Source organism: Dipteris shenzhenensis, chromosome 14, assembly GCF_047967505.1.
Source record: "Dipteris shenzhenensis isolate YYH24624 ecotype China chromosome 14, Dip_SZ_1.0, whole genome shotgun sequence".
Lineage (NCBI taxonomy): Eukaryota > Viridiplantae > Streptophyta > Polypodiopsida > Gleicheniales > Dipteridaceae > Dipteris > Dipteris shenzhenensis.
In genome coordinates, this window is record NC_141609.1 from 3978236 (window position 1) to 3994937 (window position 16702).

The 16702-nt window shown below is 47.1% G+C and overlaps 1 protein-coding gene across 1 annotated transcript in view; it reads left to right on the plus strand.

Annotated features, from left to right (window-relative positions):
* Positions 1 to 16702, plus strand: part of LOC147894083 (protein RRP6-like 2) — a 105588-nt gene that overhangs the window by 12497 nt on the left and 76389 nt on the right. The window contains exons 4-5 of the mRNA XM_087384598.1: positions 1992 to 2075; positions 2163 to 2242. Of these exons, the coding sequence (XP_087240724.1) occupies positions 1992 to 2075; positions 2163 to 2242 (164 nt within the window). The remainder of the gene's footprint in view (positions 1 to 1991; positions 2076 to 2162; positions 2243 to 16702) is intronic.

Genomic DNA, 16702 nt, shown 5'->3' on the forward strand with positions numbered 1-16702 from the left:
CAGTCTCATAGACCCATCGGTCTTCCGAAGACTCTAATAAAATTTCTTTCTTTCTTTCTTTTCTCCTCATATGAGGGCTTACAGAGGGGGAGGTGACCATTCCAACATCCATGTCGTCTCTTCCCACTTATCCACTAGGGGCTCATATCAGCTAGCTCCTCCACCTCCCCTCCACTTTGTCATGGGGCTGACTTGAATGTTTAGAAATCTGTGACATGCCGCTGTGTTCATTTTATCTTTGTCTTTGGTTTGCTGACCAGGACAGTCAGTGGGGGCAGGGTGTTGGGTCGGCCATTTTGGCCCCTACCAGATTGGTTGCCCTATAAAAGGGGGCCTTTGGGGCCTCATATGAGGTTTACTAGAGCAACAGTTGCCGAGCAGATTGGAGCAGCAGAACAGCCTTCTTTGGGTCTACATTCAGGAGGATAAAGAAGGGTTGAGGAGCTGTAGACAAAGCTTGGAAGGGCTGCACACCTAGGCTGAACTTAGGGCTGCAAGGTGCGGGGATCATGGTACGGTGACTAAGGTCTGTAGAAGCTCATTGAGGAGCACGTGCACGGGCTTAGGGATCTAGAAATGCCACGAAGGTAGTAAGACGACACCTTTTGGGGTAAGGACAAAGTACTACGATTTGGTGGGATTGTGGACTTCTTTTGTATGGTGTCCTGTCGGATGGGAATATATTTTGGTTGGTTCTATATCTCTTATGGAGCATTGTCTACTTATTGGCTTGCACACACACACGTTTGTTGAGTACATAAGGATTTTGGATTCCATGGTTAAACATTTTTGCGTGTAATTCCTGGGACACTCTATTAGTCTTCCATTGCGGGGTACCCTCTTTTTGGTTGGCAAACCCCTCTATTTGCTACTCGTTTGGAGGATTGTAGTGCCAATGTCGATAGTCTCTAGCTAGGGCAAGGGCCAAACCTTGTGGAGGTATGTCACTGTTTGAAAGATAGCATCAATCTGGAGTTGGTGTCATGGCGAACTCTGCCTGTATGATGATCTATCTGATGAGGGACTGAAGGCTAATCATCCTAGATCCCATAATCACCTATATCCTCTTCCGATTAGTCATCGAGAGATCACTCCTCTAAAAGGGCGCATGGTTGGCGGCCTCACAATCAAACAGCCACCCCTTCATTGGGGTCTCTTGGACGTGAGCATGGAAGCATTGTTGCTTGAGCTTGTGTAAGCCCTGCCTTGACTGCATGATTCATTATTAAATTTGGTTTTGTGAAGAATGCCCCTTGGTAAGTGTAGGTCTGCATGATCTCCACTGGCTCCCTTTGGTAAGTGAAACTGTGTTGATGAGGTTGTTGGAGATTGGGTGGTCACCTCCCATTTGTAAGCCCCCACATGAGGAGAGCATGGGGGAGGTGGACAGTTTAGAATTTGTATGATTATGTATTCTATAACTGCCATATGGGTGCCTACATGAGGACACACATTTGGAGCTACTCGATATGTTGTGCTATGGGCTTGGGTCTTTCTAGGGATTGCCGTGCTCAAGAGTCTAGATATCGCTTTAATCTTTGATGTTGTAGTAGTAAAGGATAGAAATATGGCACAGAACAACCTTGATGAGGAGAGTGGGATCATGTGTTTTCTATCTTACCTCTTTGTGGATGGTATGTGGTTGATTGTGTTTTGAATAATTGCTTCTTATTTTTGTGGAAAAAGGTCAGGGGTTTACACTGCTTTGGGAGTTAGGTCTTTCTAGGGATTCTTTGGTTGAGTCTAGATTCTATATATCTTCTACAGTTGTAGTAAAGGATAAATATACACCAAGGATCAGCCTTGATGGGGAGAGTAGGATCATTTGGGTTCTATCCTCTTTTTGTGGATGATATGTGGTTGTTTGAGTTATGATTTATCCACTTTCAATTTAGGTGGGAAAAAATGTTTCTAAAACTCAAAGATAATTGTGGAATTAACTTGGGACCTAAGTGTTAGGCTGCTCTCCTCTTATAAGCTTTTGGTTGTAGGTGATTCATGGTGCAGATTGGGATATTTTGTGGTTACAACGTGACTTTGGAATCTATGTTTGCAACCTTTTTGATACAGGCCAGGTTGGTGCAAAATCTTGATTGCAAAGTTAGTATTCTTGTTTCACATCACGGGGTTTGATTTTTATCAAGCTAGCTGTACTATTGCAGGCATCAAGGGTTTTAGGAATGAAAAGTTACAGCCTTTCATATCTGTTGGAGCACCTATGTGGACTCATACCAGACAAACGGTTTGTTTCTTACTCGTAGGCTAGAAATTTAATTCCATGTAAGGACCAATCATAATAATTGCTATATGTGATTTATGCGATTTACTGTTTGAGAAATGGTACTCCAATATTTCACCTTATTTAAACCCCTTTGAAATTTATTGAAAGAAGCGATTGTCTTAATTGCAGTGTTTATATTTTTAATATTGAAGCATTGTTTTGAGAGATCAGTGCATGCTAGGAATGAGATGAAAGAGAAACAAGAGCCTTTTGTATCGTTCTAAAGGTTGTGTCCCAAAATGGTCGCTTCATGACTTCACAAGTGGAATCAGATTGCTTTTGTATTGGTTCTAGAATGCAAACTAAAACATATGACTCATATAATTAACTTGCCATGTGATGTACTTGATTGCTTGCCTTATATTTATGGGGAATTTGAAAATTATTACCAAACTAGTTATGGTGAAGCAATATAGAACAGCTTATTTTCGAAGAGAATTGACTTTGGTAAGAAGGCATTCTTTGGAGGAATAAATCAAGTAGGACAGTCCAAAGAACAAGAGTTTCTAGCTAGTACTTTGAGTCATTAAGACAACATGTGAACTGATTTTAGTGTGGGAGACTTGGGCATCTTCAAAGGGAATGCATGAAGGCACAATCTGTTAACTTTGCTAATGACAGAAGGCTCTTTGCTTGTTCCGGTTATGGAGCAGAACAAGTACGTTGATGTGAACATAAATGGTACGTTGCCCTATCAGCTAGATTGCTCGTTTGGGAGAGACTAAAATGAAAGCATTTAGACTTCACAAGCAGTAATGGCTTGAATGAAGAGATTGCAGACTACTTTTTGATGAGCCTTCTCCTTTAGTGCTAGCCTTCATCATGGCTGAGTCTGCCCTTCACCTCCGGATTGCTGACAGAAACTCAGTACGAAGACTTTGTATAAATGGATGCTCCAGTATGTGTGGGTGTGTGGATTTGTATGTGAGAGCATATTTTTATATTATGGTCTACACCCACTGTTGGGCGTTGACGACATCAGTGGGGATGTCATAGTAGCTAGTCCCTGCTATACATGATGGAGTTTATGGTTTTCAACCTTATGAGTGACTATCATCAGATTGAAACTGCACTATGTTGTGTTTTTAGAGGATGAGTTTGGGAATGTTTTTGGATTCATCTAGGTATATGAATTTTTTGTCTCATTTGGTAACACTTCCCTATAAGATTCTTTTCATTATGGAAGGGCAAAGGAGACTCCAGTCTTAATGTCCCCTACATTATAGATCGTTGCAAGAATTTGCTTCTTTGATGAACTTGATGATTGATATTTTTACAAATAAAGTTCGTAGCAAGGATAAGAAGCTGAGAACACTGCCTTTGCGGACATAGTTTGAGGTACATGCTGCTGGTTTGAGAAGCCTTTCTTTGATGATGAGACTTAAGTTGATAGATTGGGTCAACAATAATTCCTGAGAGTGGGATTCGGTGTGCTGCATGCATGCATGGTTAGGACTCACTACCTTATATTTGTGGAACGACAGATTCAGATGATGATATACCTGCTGAACCTTCTACTGGTTTTATGTCTTCTGCAAGGAGAGCATATCATACAAGTGGTGACAGCTCATAGGAGCAAGGAACCTCCACGAGGAAATCATTCCAAGGGTACTTTCAACAATATATCCAAACTGTCAAACCTGTTGAGCCCTAGGGTGGTTCCATGGGCTTTCCCCCCTCATGGACTTGATTTCTCTTGAGCAGGTCCAGTCTTCTGTTGATAGTTGCTGATATATTTTGCATCCTCTGGTCAGTTCGCTCGTTGCTGGCCTTGATTTCATTGCCTAATTCCTTAAATGCCTGCAACATAGGATCCATACATCTCCTGATGATCTGTTCTGGGCTTGTTTGCAACTGATCTTGCAGGATAGCTTCTTGGAAGGCCAGATTGTTGCTCTCACAGCCTGTATGCAACCTGGAGCAAACCTTTCTTATGAGATCAGATTAGAATTTTGGGGGAAGGAATTCCATAAATTGTCACTTTTTAACAAATTGCCTGCATCAATCATATGCTCCCCAGAACAGTCCAAAACATGAATTAATAAGCAATCACTTGGGGGGCTTTTAATCAAGATGGCAAGGCAATGACAATATCCCATCGGCATGAAATTTGGAGCATTATTGCAGTAGATCGCTGGATTTTTTGAATTGTGCCAGTGTTAGCTTTTAGGGCCAAAATACAGATCCACACCAAGATTTTCACTGCAGTCGCTTAGGGCTTTGATTTAGGAGAACATTGCAATCACATTAATGAACAAATTTGCAAATCTGAAAACTTTGAAATTTCGACTCTCTAAGAGCGTGACATGTGGCAGACAACAATTTGGAGATCTTCTGGTAATCAAATTTGGTACAGAGGTGTGTCGTTGGATCAGAAATGCTTGCTCCAGATCTCAGATTAAACCCCACAATTTCCCATGATTTATGCTCTGATACCAATGTAGTAAGGCTGGCTAATAGGCCTGCTAGTTTAGCCCTAATCCACTAACTAGGCTAGCTTAAGAGATAGCAGCTAGGAAGTAATGGACAGAACAGAAAGAACTACGATAATACAATTGCACAAGGAACAAGAGAAATACTTGAAACAATGAAGGAATCCATAGGCTTGTGTTGGTCTGCACAAGCAACAGTCTAGGAGGTAGGCTTCTAGCTCAGCATAGAACAAATAGGTCAGTTGTGATGGCTGTTATTAAATGTCATTTCGAGTTATGAGTACAAGGTACAGCGGCTTGCACAACAATTATCACTTTGCTTATGGGATGGCTGTCCAAAGATGCCACATGGCAGCAGCAGACCATCCAACTAGAACTACTACTATTTACAAAGTCAAATAAAGGCCTGTTTAGACAAAAATTAACTAAGTAAATTGGCCTTTGTTACACTTTCTGCATAGCTTTTGAAGTTGCATGAGATAACTAGAAGCACACCGTTATGCTAAATTAGAAGCTCATTTTCAAAGCATTGGCTAAGTGTTACTGATGTGTGGAAAACAATGATAGTTTTGCAGGCATCTTCCCTTAGGATTGGAGAGCCTTGAGCAACCTAGCTAGGCTATGCCTTGAGACACTGTTTACGTATTAGGCTTACTGCTTAGCTTTGAGCTTCATTTTCACGTGTTGTACATAGCTTCGGCTAAAGTCTAAGTCCTTTCAGTGTGGTCTCAAGTTTGGAAGGTGTTGATAAGATTTACTTCAACACCTTGGTCCTGTATCACATTCTAAAAAGAGCTTGGATCCCCATCGTGGCCTCTTAATCATGTGTTCATCTTTTCTCAAGCAATATTGTATGTTCCAATTTCTGTCTTGCAAATCTATGGAGTAAAGCAATATTCTGTAATCTTATGCAAATCAATCTTTCCTCTTCCCCTTTAGGAAGGTTTTAGTGTTTGGAAGGGTAGACGAATTTGTGGAAATCTTTGGTTAAGGACGCTCGGGCATGAACAAACACGGAGGGGTGACCTCTCGGGAAGAGGAGTTATTGCTGTGGCCATCAGAATTTCAACATGGTATCGAAGCCACGGTTGTGAATTTCGGAGCTAGGACCTCAACCGAAGCATGGCTTGAGGGGGAGTGTTGGAGATATAGTCCACACTTCTAGAGAGAGCCATTTATTGTGTTTGAATCCTAGACTTGTTAAGAGCCATTTCCATAATTTGGATAGAGTGGAGATCTCCATCACCTTAAGGATTTGATGTTTGGATGGCTAGACCAATTTGTGAAAATATTTGGTTAAGGGTGCTCGAGCATGAACAAACCCGCATGGGTGACCTCTTGGGAAGAGGTGGAGTGGCTGCCCCCTTCAAAATTTCAAAAAAGGCTAGCGGAAGATGGCGACTGCTGCAAAATAGTTTGATTGAGGTTGCGGCTCTGACTTCCTTGTGACAAAAGCACACCCCAAAGCTTGGAGCTGCGGGGAGAGCATAGGGTAGGGTTAAAAACTTGCTTTGATACTACTGAAGGGAACTTTTAAGATTGGGCCAATTGCTATCAACTGTTGGATAATATGAAACATGTTCGTCCTCAATCTAGATAAGCTACTTTCTTTTTCCTTTAGTTGATTCGTCAAGGTAATACAAGAGTCCTCAATCTGGATAAGCTACTTTCTTTTCTCTTTAGTTAATCTATCAATGTATTACAACTCTTGTATGATCCTTGACAGGTTTTTGATAATGTAATGAAGTTACTTAAATAACTCCGTTGAAGGGTATGACCCAAGCCATATAGCAATTCTCTATGCGAGACTACGTGAGTCCTATTTCGTTGCATAATTCTTATATTTACAAAATTTAAATATACACCATTGAGCATAGTATCCTAGGCCTTTTCATTTCAATGCTTAGCCAAAGGGACAACTATTTATGCCTACTGGGACTTTTTGGCAACTTATGCTTCTTAATGAGAGGGTAATTTAAGAAATAATAGGTGGCATTATAATCCACCATAACTTTAGTTCTTTTCTTATTAAGTACTCCATGCATCTTTTTTAGATCACGGGGACCGAAGGTTGATTACCACATAGCAGAAGAAAAAAACAAGTATGTGCTTCATTTTCATGGGGCAGTCCACTTTGTTATACTTGGATGGGCAATACTGGCACACTATGAACTTGTCTCATAGACTTCTTACCTTTTGTCAAAGGGGCTTTACCACTCTAAGGCTAACGAGCGCAATTTGCAGCTATATATGTCCAGTAGAGCATTTAAAGCTATTCTTGCCCATTCTCTTAGCCTCTCCTTCTCCACCTCCTGGGTGCCTCTCCACCTCAGGCTTCCACCCCGCTGCACTGGACGTGCCTCCCATTATGGGGGGGAGCCGGTGCTCCCGCTCCCAGTTGGACACTAAGACCTGCACCAGAAAAAAAAAAACGGGTCCAAGAGAAATGGGGGACAAAGCCAAGAAAGACGACCAAAAAAAAAAAAGAAAAGCAAACGACACAACTGAAATTGGAGGATGCGAACACACGTTACAATCGAAGTGGACTCCGAGTAGATAGCAAGGCAAAGGTAGGACCCGCCTCAGCTTCTTCAGCCTCTATCTCTACCTCAACCTCAGCTCCCGCTACAGTTTCAATTTCGGTTTCAGCTCCAGCCTCAGCTCCCTCTATCTCTATCTCTACCTCGACTTCAGCCCCCGCTTCAGGCTCAGCTCCAGTTCTAGTCTCAACTCCCTCTACATCTATGATTAGTGACACACTCATGCCCATGGCAGCGGTTGTTGTTTCCTTCCCCTCCTCTCCTGTTACAGCTCTCGCACTGCTTATGACCCCTACTTCGGAGGTGTCATACACTGTTCCGCATTACGCTTCACTCTCCCCTCTCCCTCTTAGTCAGCCCACGCTCCCACACCCCATTGGGACTGCCTCATCCATTCCACTATCATCTCCGTTCCTCACCTAGTTCACACAGTCACCGTCCAGTTTTTGGACTCAGTCTCACACTTTCATGCCACAGTCACCACAGTTTCAGCATGGACATGGGTGGGCTGATACACCAGAGGCCTGTGAGACCTTGCTCACGGAGATACATAGTTTCTATGAACGTGAGATGGAGCTGACTCACTTTGAACGGGAGCACGTCCGCTTCAACCAGGAGCAAAGTGCATCATAAAGGAGCAAGCTAGGGCCATTCGGGAGCAGGTGGGTCTTATTCAGGGACTCGGACAGGATATCATGCAGCTCTGACAGGAGGTCACAGCCATACACACTGTCCCAAAGAGTACCCCGGTGGTCGAGGCACAGATTGCGAGCATGCAATCTGCTATTGAGGAGACTTTCAAATGGGTTGATGTGGCCAAACAGGAACCCGCAAGGGTAACCGTTTTGGCTACCCTCATGAAGTAGCAGCAGAGAGCCAGTAAGGCTCTCAACATCAGAGTACGCGGGATCCCACGCACTGAGGCTACACCGATGGTAGATGCGACCGCGTTCGTGGCCGCTACCCTGGGTGTGGCTGAGCACAGGATAGAGAGGGCATGGTGGGTGGAGAGAGATCCCAACCGAGAGCAACTCTTGATCATACGGTTCCATGACACTTAGGCACGACTTTCAGCTCTACGACGCATGTCAGTCCTTCGAGATTAGCCAGCGATCTCTATGGATGAGGGCCTCACACCTCTACAGGTTGAGGAGAGGCGCTCTTTGCTGCAGTAGCAGGATCAGGCCCGGAAGGAGGGGAAGTGGGTAGTGGTACGAGAGGGACGACTTCTTACAGGCCCCCATAGGACTTCTGCTTCCTCCCCCTACATAGGGAAGCGGGATCTATGAGACTCGTATATTCGAGATCCTGTCCTACACCATTTGGAATTGTAATGGTACCTTGTGGTCAGAAATAGGGAATTTCTTGAAATTTGATACAGGCCACGACATAGTCTTTTATACAGAGATACATCAGAGTTGAGAGTGCCCTCTTCCAATAGTCAGCGGATATACATGGGAGTCTGCCTACAAAGATGAGATGAGGGGTACAGGAGGAGTTCGAGGTTCAGGTGGAGTTGCAGTCCTTTTTAGATCCACACTTCGGGGGACCATTTCAATAGAGTAGAGAGATACACATTCTAGATTTTTTTGGATCCGGATTCGACACACTGACAGTTGGGATCTGTTTGTTGCAGTTTGCTACTTTTCCCTTGAGACCTCCCACTTTATCAGAGATATCCGAGGTGATGATGAGACATCCCCATTTGCTGCCCTTGTCACCCGCTCACTGCATGAGGTTGCCATTCATGCTTTCCCCCACACCATCCGCTCCACCCGCCCACCATCCCCTAGAACCGTACCCTGTAATAGTTGGTATGATGATGAGTGTAAGGCTTTACGCCGTCTAACAGAAGGAGACCAGAGGTGCTGGTATGCATGTACAGAGAGATGGTTTAAGCGATTGGGGCTCCACATGGATAGACTACCTCCCTTCCAGTACAGCATGGATGCTCCGTTTTCTCCCCTCTTATCACACGAGGTCAACCAAGTTATTCATGAGAATCTATTACAGCTACACACATTTCGGACTAAGTTGGGACTGAGTGAACTCCCAATGAAGCTTAGCTTCTACAGAGATCACTTCTTATATATCATAGCGGAGGGTTTCATTGATCCACCAAGATACATGCAGATTCACCTACCCCACTCGTTGAGGATCTCTTGGGCAGTTCCGAGTCTCTTCACACAGACGTCGCATTGAGAGCGGCAGAGCAGAGCGACTACCTAGGAAGAGGCACTTATGCACACTGTGTGACATGCAGGAGGTTGAGACAGAGGAGCATTTCATCTTCAGGTGTCTTGTGTACTATGAGATCCGAGGGCGTTTCCACTACCTCTTCAAGGATAGTTATGGGATTTTGGCCTGTTTCCTCTCATACCCAGACCAGTGGTGTCTGGCAAGTTTCATTCATGAGGCGCTTGGACACCGTGAGAGGATACTCCGAGCACGGAGACAAGAGCAGACGTCTTCCTCGGTTGATTCCTCTCTGAGCTCTATCACAGAGTTCTTTCAGCTAGATTACATGGACCCCCACGAGACGAGGCCTCGACATGATCGTGACCGGGAGCTTGTGACCCGACAGCTCAGACAGAGGGTCGACACACATATCGCACTTGGGGACATCCCCTCGTTGTTTAGAGTCGGAGCCTGATCAACGGGGGTCATAGTAGCCCTGGTGTAGAGCTACGACCAGGATGTTGAGATTGACATCTCCAGGTGTTGTGTCCTGAGTGAGGGCCTTTGATGTGGGTGTGCCCGCCCAGTGCGAGAGGACTCAGTCAGTCAGTATGTGGGCTCCTTTTTCGACCTTCATAGGGCGCGGTCCTGCACCACACCAGCTCCCACGCGACAGGGCCGAAGCAGGGGGACAGAGGGGGATAGACCAGGCCGACCAACCCTGGCCGACCAGCCCCTGGCCGACCAGTTCCTGGCCGACCAGTTCCTGGCCGACCAGCCCCTGGCCGACCAGCTGGTCGGACCAGTTGGCTAACCGACCAGCTGGTCGGTCTAGGCCAACTAGACCGACCCTGTACCCTGGCCTTCCCTATATAAGGGCCCTCCCCCTCCTCATTTCACTCACCCACTCCAGCAGCTCCTCAGGGCTTCAGTTACTGCCTGCTCCTGGCCGTCCCTACCTGAGCCCCTTAGCTGCCCTGTTGGCTGCCCACGCTCCCTCTGCAGATCCCTCATCCTTGCCTGCTGCTGCCCCTCAGTTCAGTCCTCTTTCCTCCTCCTTCTCAGCCCGGTTCTACACCTCATCTTCCAACTTCTCTCATTGCCTTGAAGTGCCCGCCTTGCTGAGATTCAGGACAGCAATACTCTGCCCTTCTACAGCCCCTCTTGTGCTCTTTCAGCAGGCTGTACCTCAGGTTCTTTATTGCTGTTACTGAACAGTCTTTTACTCCTTTAAGAGAATTGTATCCATGTTTTACGGCTGCATTGAGGGCAGATATACAGCAGCTATTTCAGGCCTACTGGTGTCTCTCATGTTCTTGTTATATTCGCTTTCCGCTCTATATGTTTTCATGGTATGAGAGCACCAGAATACTCTCTGATCTTGGAGCTCCTGTATTGATGAAGTAGAAGGAGCTTGTCCTCGTCGGCAACTTTCTTTCCCGCTGACTACAGAGCTCTCTTCTTCCCCTATATATATTTTTTTGCTGCCTTCCTCTTGTTGGCAGCCCCGTTCTAGATTTCGATCTGCTCACCAGCACCTATTCTCCTGGTCGGCTGTTCTCGTCAGCCCCTGGTTGCTGTCCACTCCCTGGGTTCAGTCATGGCTGCTGAAACAAAGGATTCTGCTCCGGATCTTCGCGTTCCCCCTATGTCCAGCTTCTTTCAAGAGTCTGACAAGCCTGTACGCATCCCCACTCTTCCTACATTTCCAGATGCTCAGCAGTTAGATGGGACCAACTATTCCCTTTGGAAAATTCAGATGGCATCTGTATTGGAATCTTATGATCTTGCCGAGTTTGTTGATCCCGGGATCCCTCGTCCGTCTCCTGAGGAGGATCCACATGCTTCTCTTATCTGGGACAAATTGAATGCTCGTGTGCGCTCGTTCATCTTTCTCAATTGTCAACCAGGGGTTCTCAATCATATCAAGCACCTTACTTCTGCACGTGCTATTTGGGAATTCCTTGATGGCATGTACCTTCGCGTCACTCCCATGAAACGTATCTCCTTGGAAGTTCAGCTTCATCGCCTCGATCCGGCTACTTCCTCTTCCATACGGGACCACATCAATAATCAAGAGCATGCATCAGGACATCCTCCATGCAGGCAAGGCTATCTCCTCCGAAGATATGGCTATTACTCTCTTATCTCATGTTATTGCTGACAGTCGATACGCCGCATTCTATTCTTCTCTTATTACCTCTGGCCGCCTCAGCACCATCACTTGGGAGGAACTTGTCCCCATGATGATGGATCAGGAGGAACAGTTCATTAAATCCTCTGATGGCCCTTCTGAGGCTCTTGTGGCCCACCGTCCTAAACCTCGATCCAAGAATGCTCCGTCCTCTGCCACTAGCCCATCTTCTTCAGATCCCTCCAATGACCGTCCTGCTCCCAAAGGTAATTGCAATCACTGTGGCACTCCCGGCCATTATTGGCGCAATTGTCCCTACCGCAAACACAAACGAGCTGACGCACCCATGGCCGCTGCAGCTGATGCTTCCCTTACCCCCACCCCTGCATTTGTTCACCTTGAGCTCTTGCATTTGGTACCCCTTCCTGCAGTAGAGTCATTGGCTCTCCATAGTTCCGATGCTCGTGAATGGAACGTTGATAGTGGGGCCTCTCGGCATATGACCCCCTCCTCCTCGCTGCTCCAGGATCTCACTCCTCATCCTGGTCGTGTCTGCATCGGCGACAAGCACTCTATTCCTGTTCATTCAGAGGGCTCTCTTGATATTATTCCTGATGGCAAAGGGGGTAAACACTCCTCTCGTGTTCTTTATGTTCCGTCTCTCGGCTTTCATCTCCTTTCGGTTCATCAGATTTGTCAAAACAATATGAAGGTCGAGTTTGAAGCGACCTCTGTTACCATCCGTGATCGTGCTACAGGACAGCTGGTTTGGACCGGCCATTCTACCAATGGTATCTACAAGCTTGTCGCCCTTCCCTCCCTTACAGGCACCTCCCTTGGCGACCTTTGGCACTATCGGTTTGGTCATCTACACATTGATGCTCTCCATCGTGCATTCCGTGACTAGCTTGTCCTCGGCCTCCCTAACGTCGGCACTCGCCAAGGTCTCTGTCCCTCTTGTATATTGGGCAAACAACATCGCGAGCCATTCGCTCGTCATGCCTCTCGCCGTGCCACCGTTTCACTTGGTCTTGTTCACCTCGACCTATGTGGCCCTATGTAGGTTATGTCACTGGGGGGAGCCTCGTACTACATGCTCCTTGTTGATGACTATTTTCTTTCCCACAAGGATCTGGCTTTCAGTCGTTTCTAGACCTGGCTGGCCCTGGTCGAGAAAGAATCCAACCACTCGCTCAAAATTCTTCGTGCTGATAAGGGTGGTGAGTTCACCTCTCTCGAGTTTGATCGGTTCTTGAGTAGTCATGGTGTCAAACGGGAATTTGCCAACACAGGTACCCCTTCTGATAATGGCGTGGTTGAATGTAAACATCGTACCGGCGTTGAAATGGCTCAGACAATGCTGACTCACAGTCAGCTCCCTCAGTCCCTCTGGGCTGAGGCCATGATGACAGCGATCCATACTCTTAACCGCTCTTCGACATCAGCGGTTCTAGGCATGACTCCTTATCAGGCTTACTATGGTTCTAAGCCCGATGTTTCTCATTTTTGAGTATTTGGCTGTGATGCTTATGTTCATATTCCTAAATCTGATCGTGGAAAGCTTGATCCTAAGTCCCACAAGCTCTTGTTCGTGGGCTATAACTCCGTCTCCATTGGATATCGCCTATATGATCCTCGCCGCCGCATTATCTCCGTGAGCAGGGATGTCCTTTTCGACGAGCAGGTCCTTCCACCATCCTCCGACTCTCCTTCTGTTCTTGGAGATCCGTCCGATGCCCCGGAGCCCTCTATCCCTCCACCTGCCTCGTCCCCCGTTACATCTCCTCCTATTCTCTCTCCTCCGCCTCCTTCTCCGGCTCCACCCTCGTCTGCTCCTCCCTTGGAACCCTGCTCGGTACGTGTTCCGCGATGGCTCATTGATACTCTCCGCTCCTCCGGTCTTGAGGATCCCTACTCCGAACCACACCCTGATGATGGGCCTCGTCGCTCTCATCGCCACCCCCCACTGTCCTCTTCTGATCCCCTCCATGTCAATTACGCCCTTATGTCTCGCATCCTCGCCACTCGCGAGCCAACTTCCGTTCCTCAGGCTCTGGCCCAGCCTCATTGGAAACAGGCTATGGAAGCGAAAATTCATGCTCTTCTTTGGAACCATACCTGGGACCTTGTTCCTCGTCCCTCTCACCGTTCCGTAATCGGTGTCCGGTGGATATTCAAAACAAAGTACGCCTCTGATGGTTCTGTCGACAAGTATAAAGCTCGACTGGTGGCTAAAGGCTATGCTCAACGACCCGGCATCGACTATGGGGAGACCTTTGCACCTACCGCCCGGATGAGCATCCGAACGATCCTTGCTCTTGCGGCCCACCATCAGTGGCCCATTTTTCAAATGGACGTCAAATTTGCGTTTTTGAATGGCGATCTTCAAGAAGAGGTATATGTGGATCAGCCACCCGGCTTCATTGATTCTCGTTCTCCTTCCATGGTCTGTCGCCTTCGCAAGGCCCTCTACGGTCTCAAGCAAGCTCCTAGGGCCTGGAATCAGCGTATTGATACCTTCTTCTGCCGCCAAGGGCTTCATCGCTCTCTGGCTGATCCCAATCTTTATCTCTTTCATGAAGGACAGCTTCATACCTTCATCATTCTTTATGTGGATGATCTGATTCTTACTGGGAGTCATACCAATCATATCCTTGCCATTAAAGTTGCTCTTCAAACTGAATTTGAGATGACGGATATGGGCCTCCTCCATTTTTTCTTGGGTCTTGAGATTTGGCAGACCAAGAGGGGGTATTTTGTCTCTCAGCAGCGCTGTGTTCACGAGCTCCTCGAAACTTTCTACATGGCTGACTGTCGGCCCATCACTTCTCCCATGGATCCCAACTCTAAACTCTCTGCTTCTGGGTCCACTGCTTATCCTGATGCCTCCCGCTACCGCCAGCTTGTTGGTTCTCTTATCTGGCTACTTAACACTCGGCTGGATCTCGGCTTCTCTGACGGCACCCTCAGTACCTTTATGCAAACCCCTTCGCTTTCTCATTGGTAGGCTGCTCGACGTCTCCTCCGCTATCTTCAGGGGACCTCTACTTTCGGGCTCCTATATACTGCCGGTGGCTCCTCTCCTTCCCCGCTCACTCTCCGAGGTTGGAGTGACTCTGATTGGGCTGGCGACCCCGATTCTCGCCGCTCTACCACGGGCTATGTTTTCTCCTTTGGCTCTGCGGCTATCTCCTGGTCCAGTAAACGACAACCCACGGACGCCCTATCCTCCACCGAGGCTGAGTATCGTGCTGTGTGTAGTGCCACCTGTGAGGCTGTGTGGCTTCGGCGCCTTCTTCTCGATTGTGGTTTTTAGCAACACGCTCCTACCACACTTTTTTGTGACAATCAAAGCTGTATCGCCCTTGCTCGCAATCCGGTTTTCCATGCTCGGACAAAACACATCGAAATTCAGTACCACTACACTCGGGAGAAGGTTCTTGACGGTACCATTTTGCTCCTCTTCAGCACCACTACCGACAACGTTGCCGACATTTTCACCAAACCTGTTTCCTCTCCCCTTCTCCAGCGTCATGCCAGCTCTCTGGGTCTTGTGCCACACCTTGGAGCTGAGAGGGGGTGTTGAGATTGACATCTCCAGGTGTTGTGTCCTGAGTGAGGGCCTTTGATGTGGGTGTGCCCGCCCAGTGCGAGAGGACTCAGTCAGTCAGTATGTGGGCTCCTTTTTCGACCTCCACAGGGCGCGCTCCTGCACCACACCAGCTCCCACGCGACAGGGCCGAAGCAGGGGGACAGAGGGGGATAGACCAGGCCGACCAACCCTGGCCGACCAGCCCTTGGCCGACCAGCTGGTCGGCCCAGTTGACTGACCGACCAGCTGGTCGGTCTAGGCCAACTAGACCGACCCTGTACCCTGACCTTCCCTATATAAGGGCCCTCCCCCTCCTCATTTCACTCACCCACTCCAGCAGCTCCTCAGGGCGTCAGTTACTGCCTGCTCCTGGCCGTCCCTACCTGAGCCCCTTAGCTGCCCTGTTGGCTGCCCACGCTCCCTCTGCAGATCCCTCATCCTTGCCTGCTGCTGCCCCTCAGTTCAGTCCTCTTTCCTCCTCCTTCTCAGCCCGGTTCTACACCTCATCTTCCAACTTCTCTCATTGCCTTGAAGTGCCCGCCTTGCTGAGATTCAGGACAGCAATACTCTGCCCTTCTACAGCCCCTCTTGTGCTCTTTCAGCAGGCTGTACCTCAGGTTCTTTATTGCTGTTACTGAACAGTCTTTTACTCCTTTAAGAGAATTGTATCCATGTTTTACGGCTCCATTGAGGGCAGATATACAGCAGCTATTTCAGGCCTACTGGTGTCTCTCATGTTCTTGTTATATTCGCTTTCCGCTCTATATGTTTTCACAGGAGACGCGTCAGGACCGCACCTCTGAGTGGCTGACATTACTCTATTGCCGACTTCATGTCTCCACTGCCTCATCCATCCTGATATCTTGCTGCTGTCGATGATGATGATGATGATATTGATGGCGATGCTGAGATTGATATATAGTCGACCATCGACATGACTATGTTGTACTTAGGACTTAGTACTGCCATTCTGCATTTTTGCATTTTGCACTGGTATGGACGCTCGTTTAGTAGCTCCACTACCACAGCTTGTTGTATTAGGATTTTCATAGTCTCATAGTCCCATCGGTCTTCTGAAGACTTTAATAAACTTTCTTTCTTTCTTTCTAGAATGAACACTTTAAGAAATATCCACTCAAAGTCCAACTAGGCACTATGAAATTGACCTCTAACGTGGAAGTGTATCCATCATTTGGAAGCCTTGTTGCACAAAGGACAAACTAGCTTCGATAACTTGCAACTCAAATTGGGATGGACTTTAAGTCAGCGAAAGTCCTTCCATTGTCGAAAAGAAATATAAAGCGTATCTTTATTTCCTTCCCATTAATGATTGGTGGTTTAACTAGCTCTTTATAAGCATTAGTATCTAGGAGACTAGGCTAGTGCTAACTGCACAAACTGCCCTAAATAGGACTACTAGCCATTTTGGGCCACTTCAGTCTGCTAACCGATGAGCACTGTCTAGCCTCCAATTTGCTAACCCAAGGAAATCACCTAGTGGTAAAGGTTACCCCTCATTACTAGTGTAGTTAGGTTTGGGTGTCT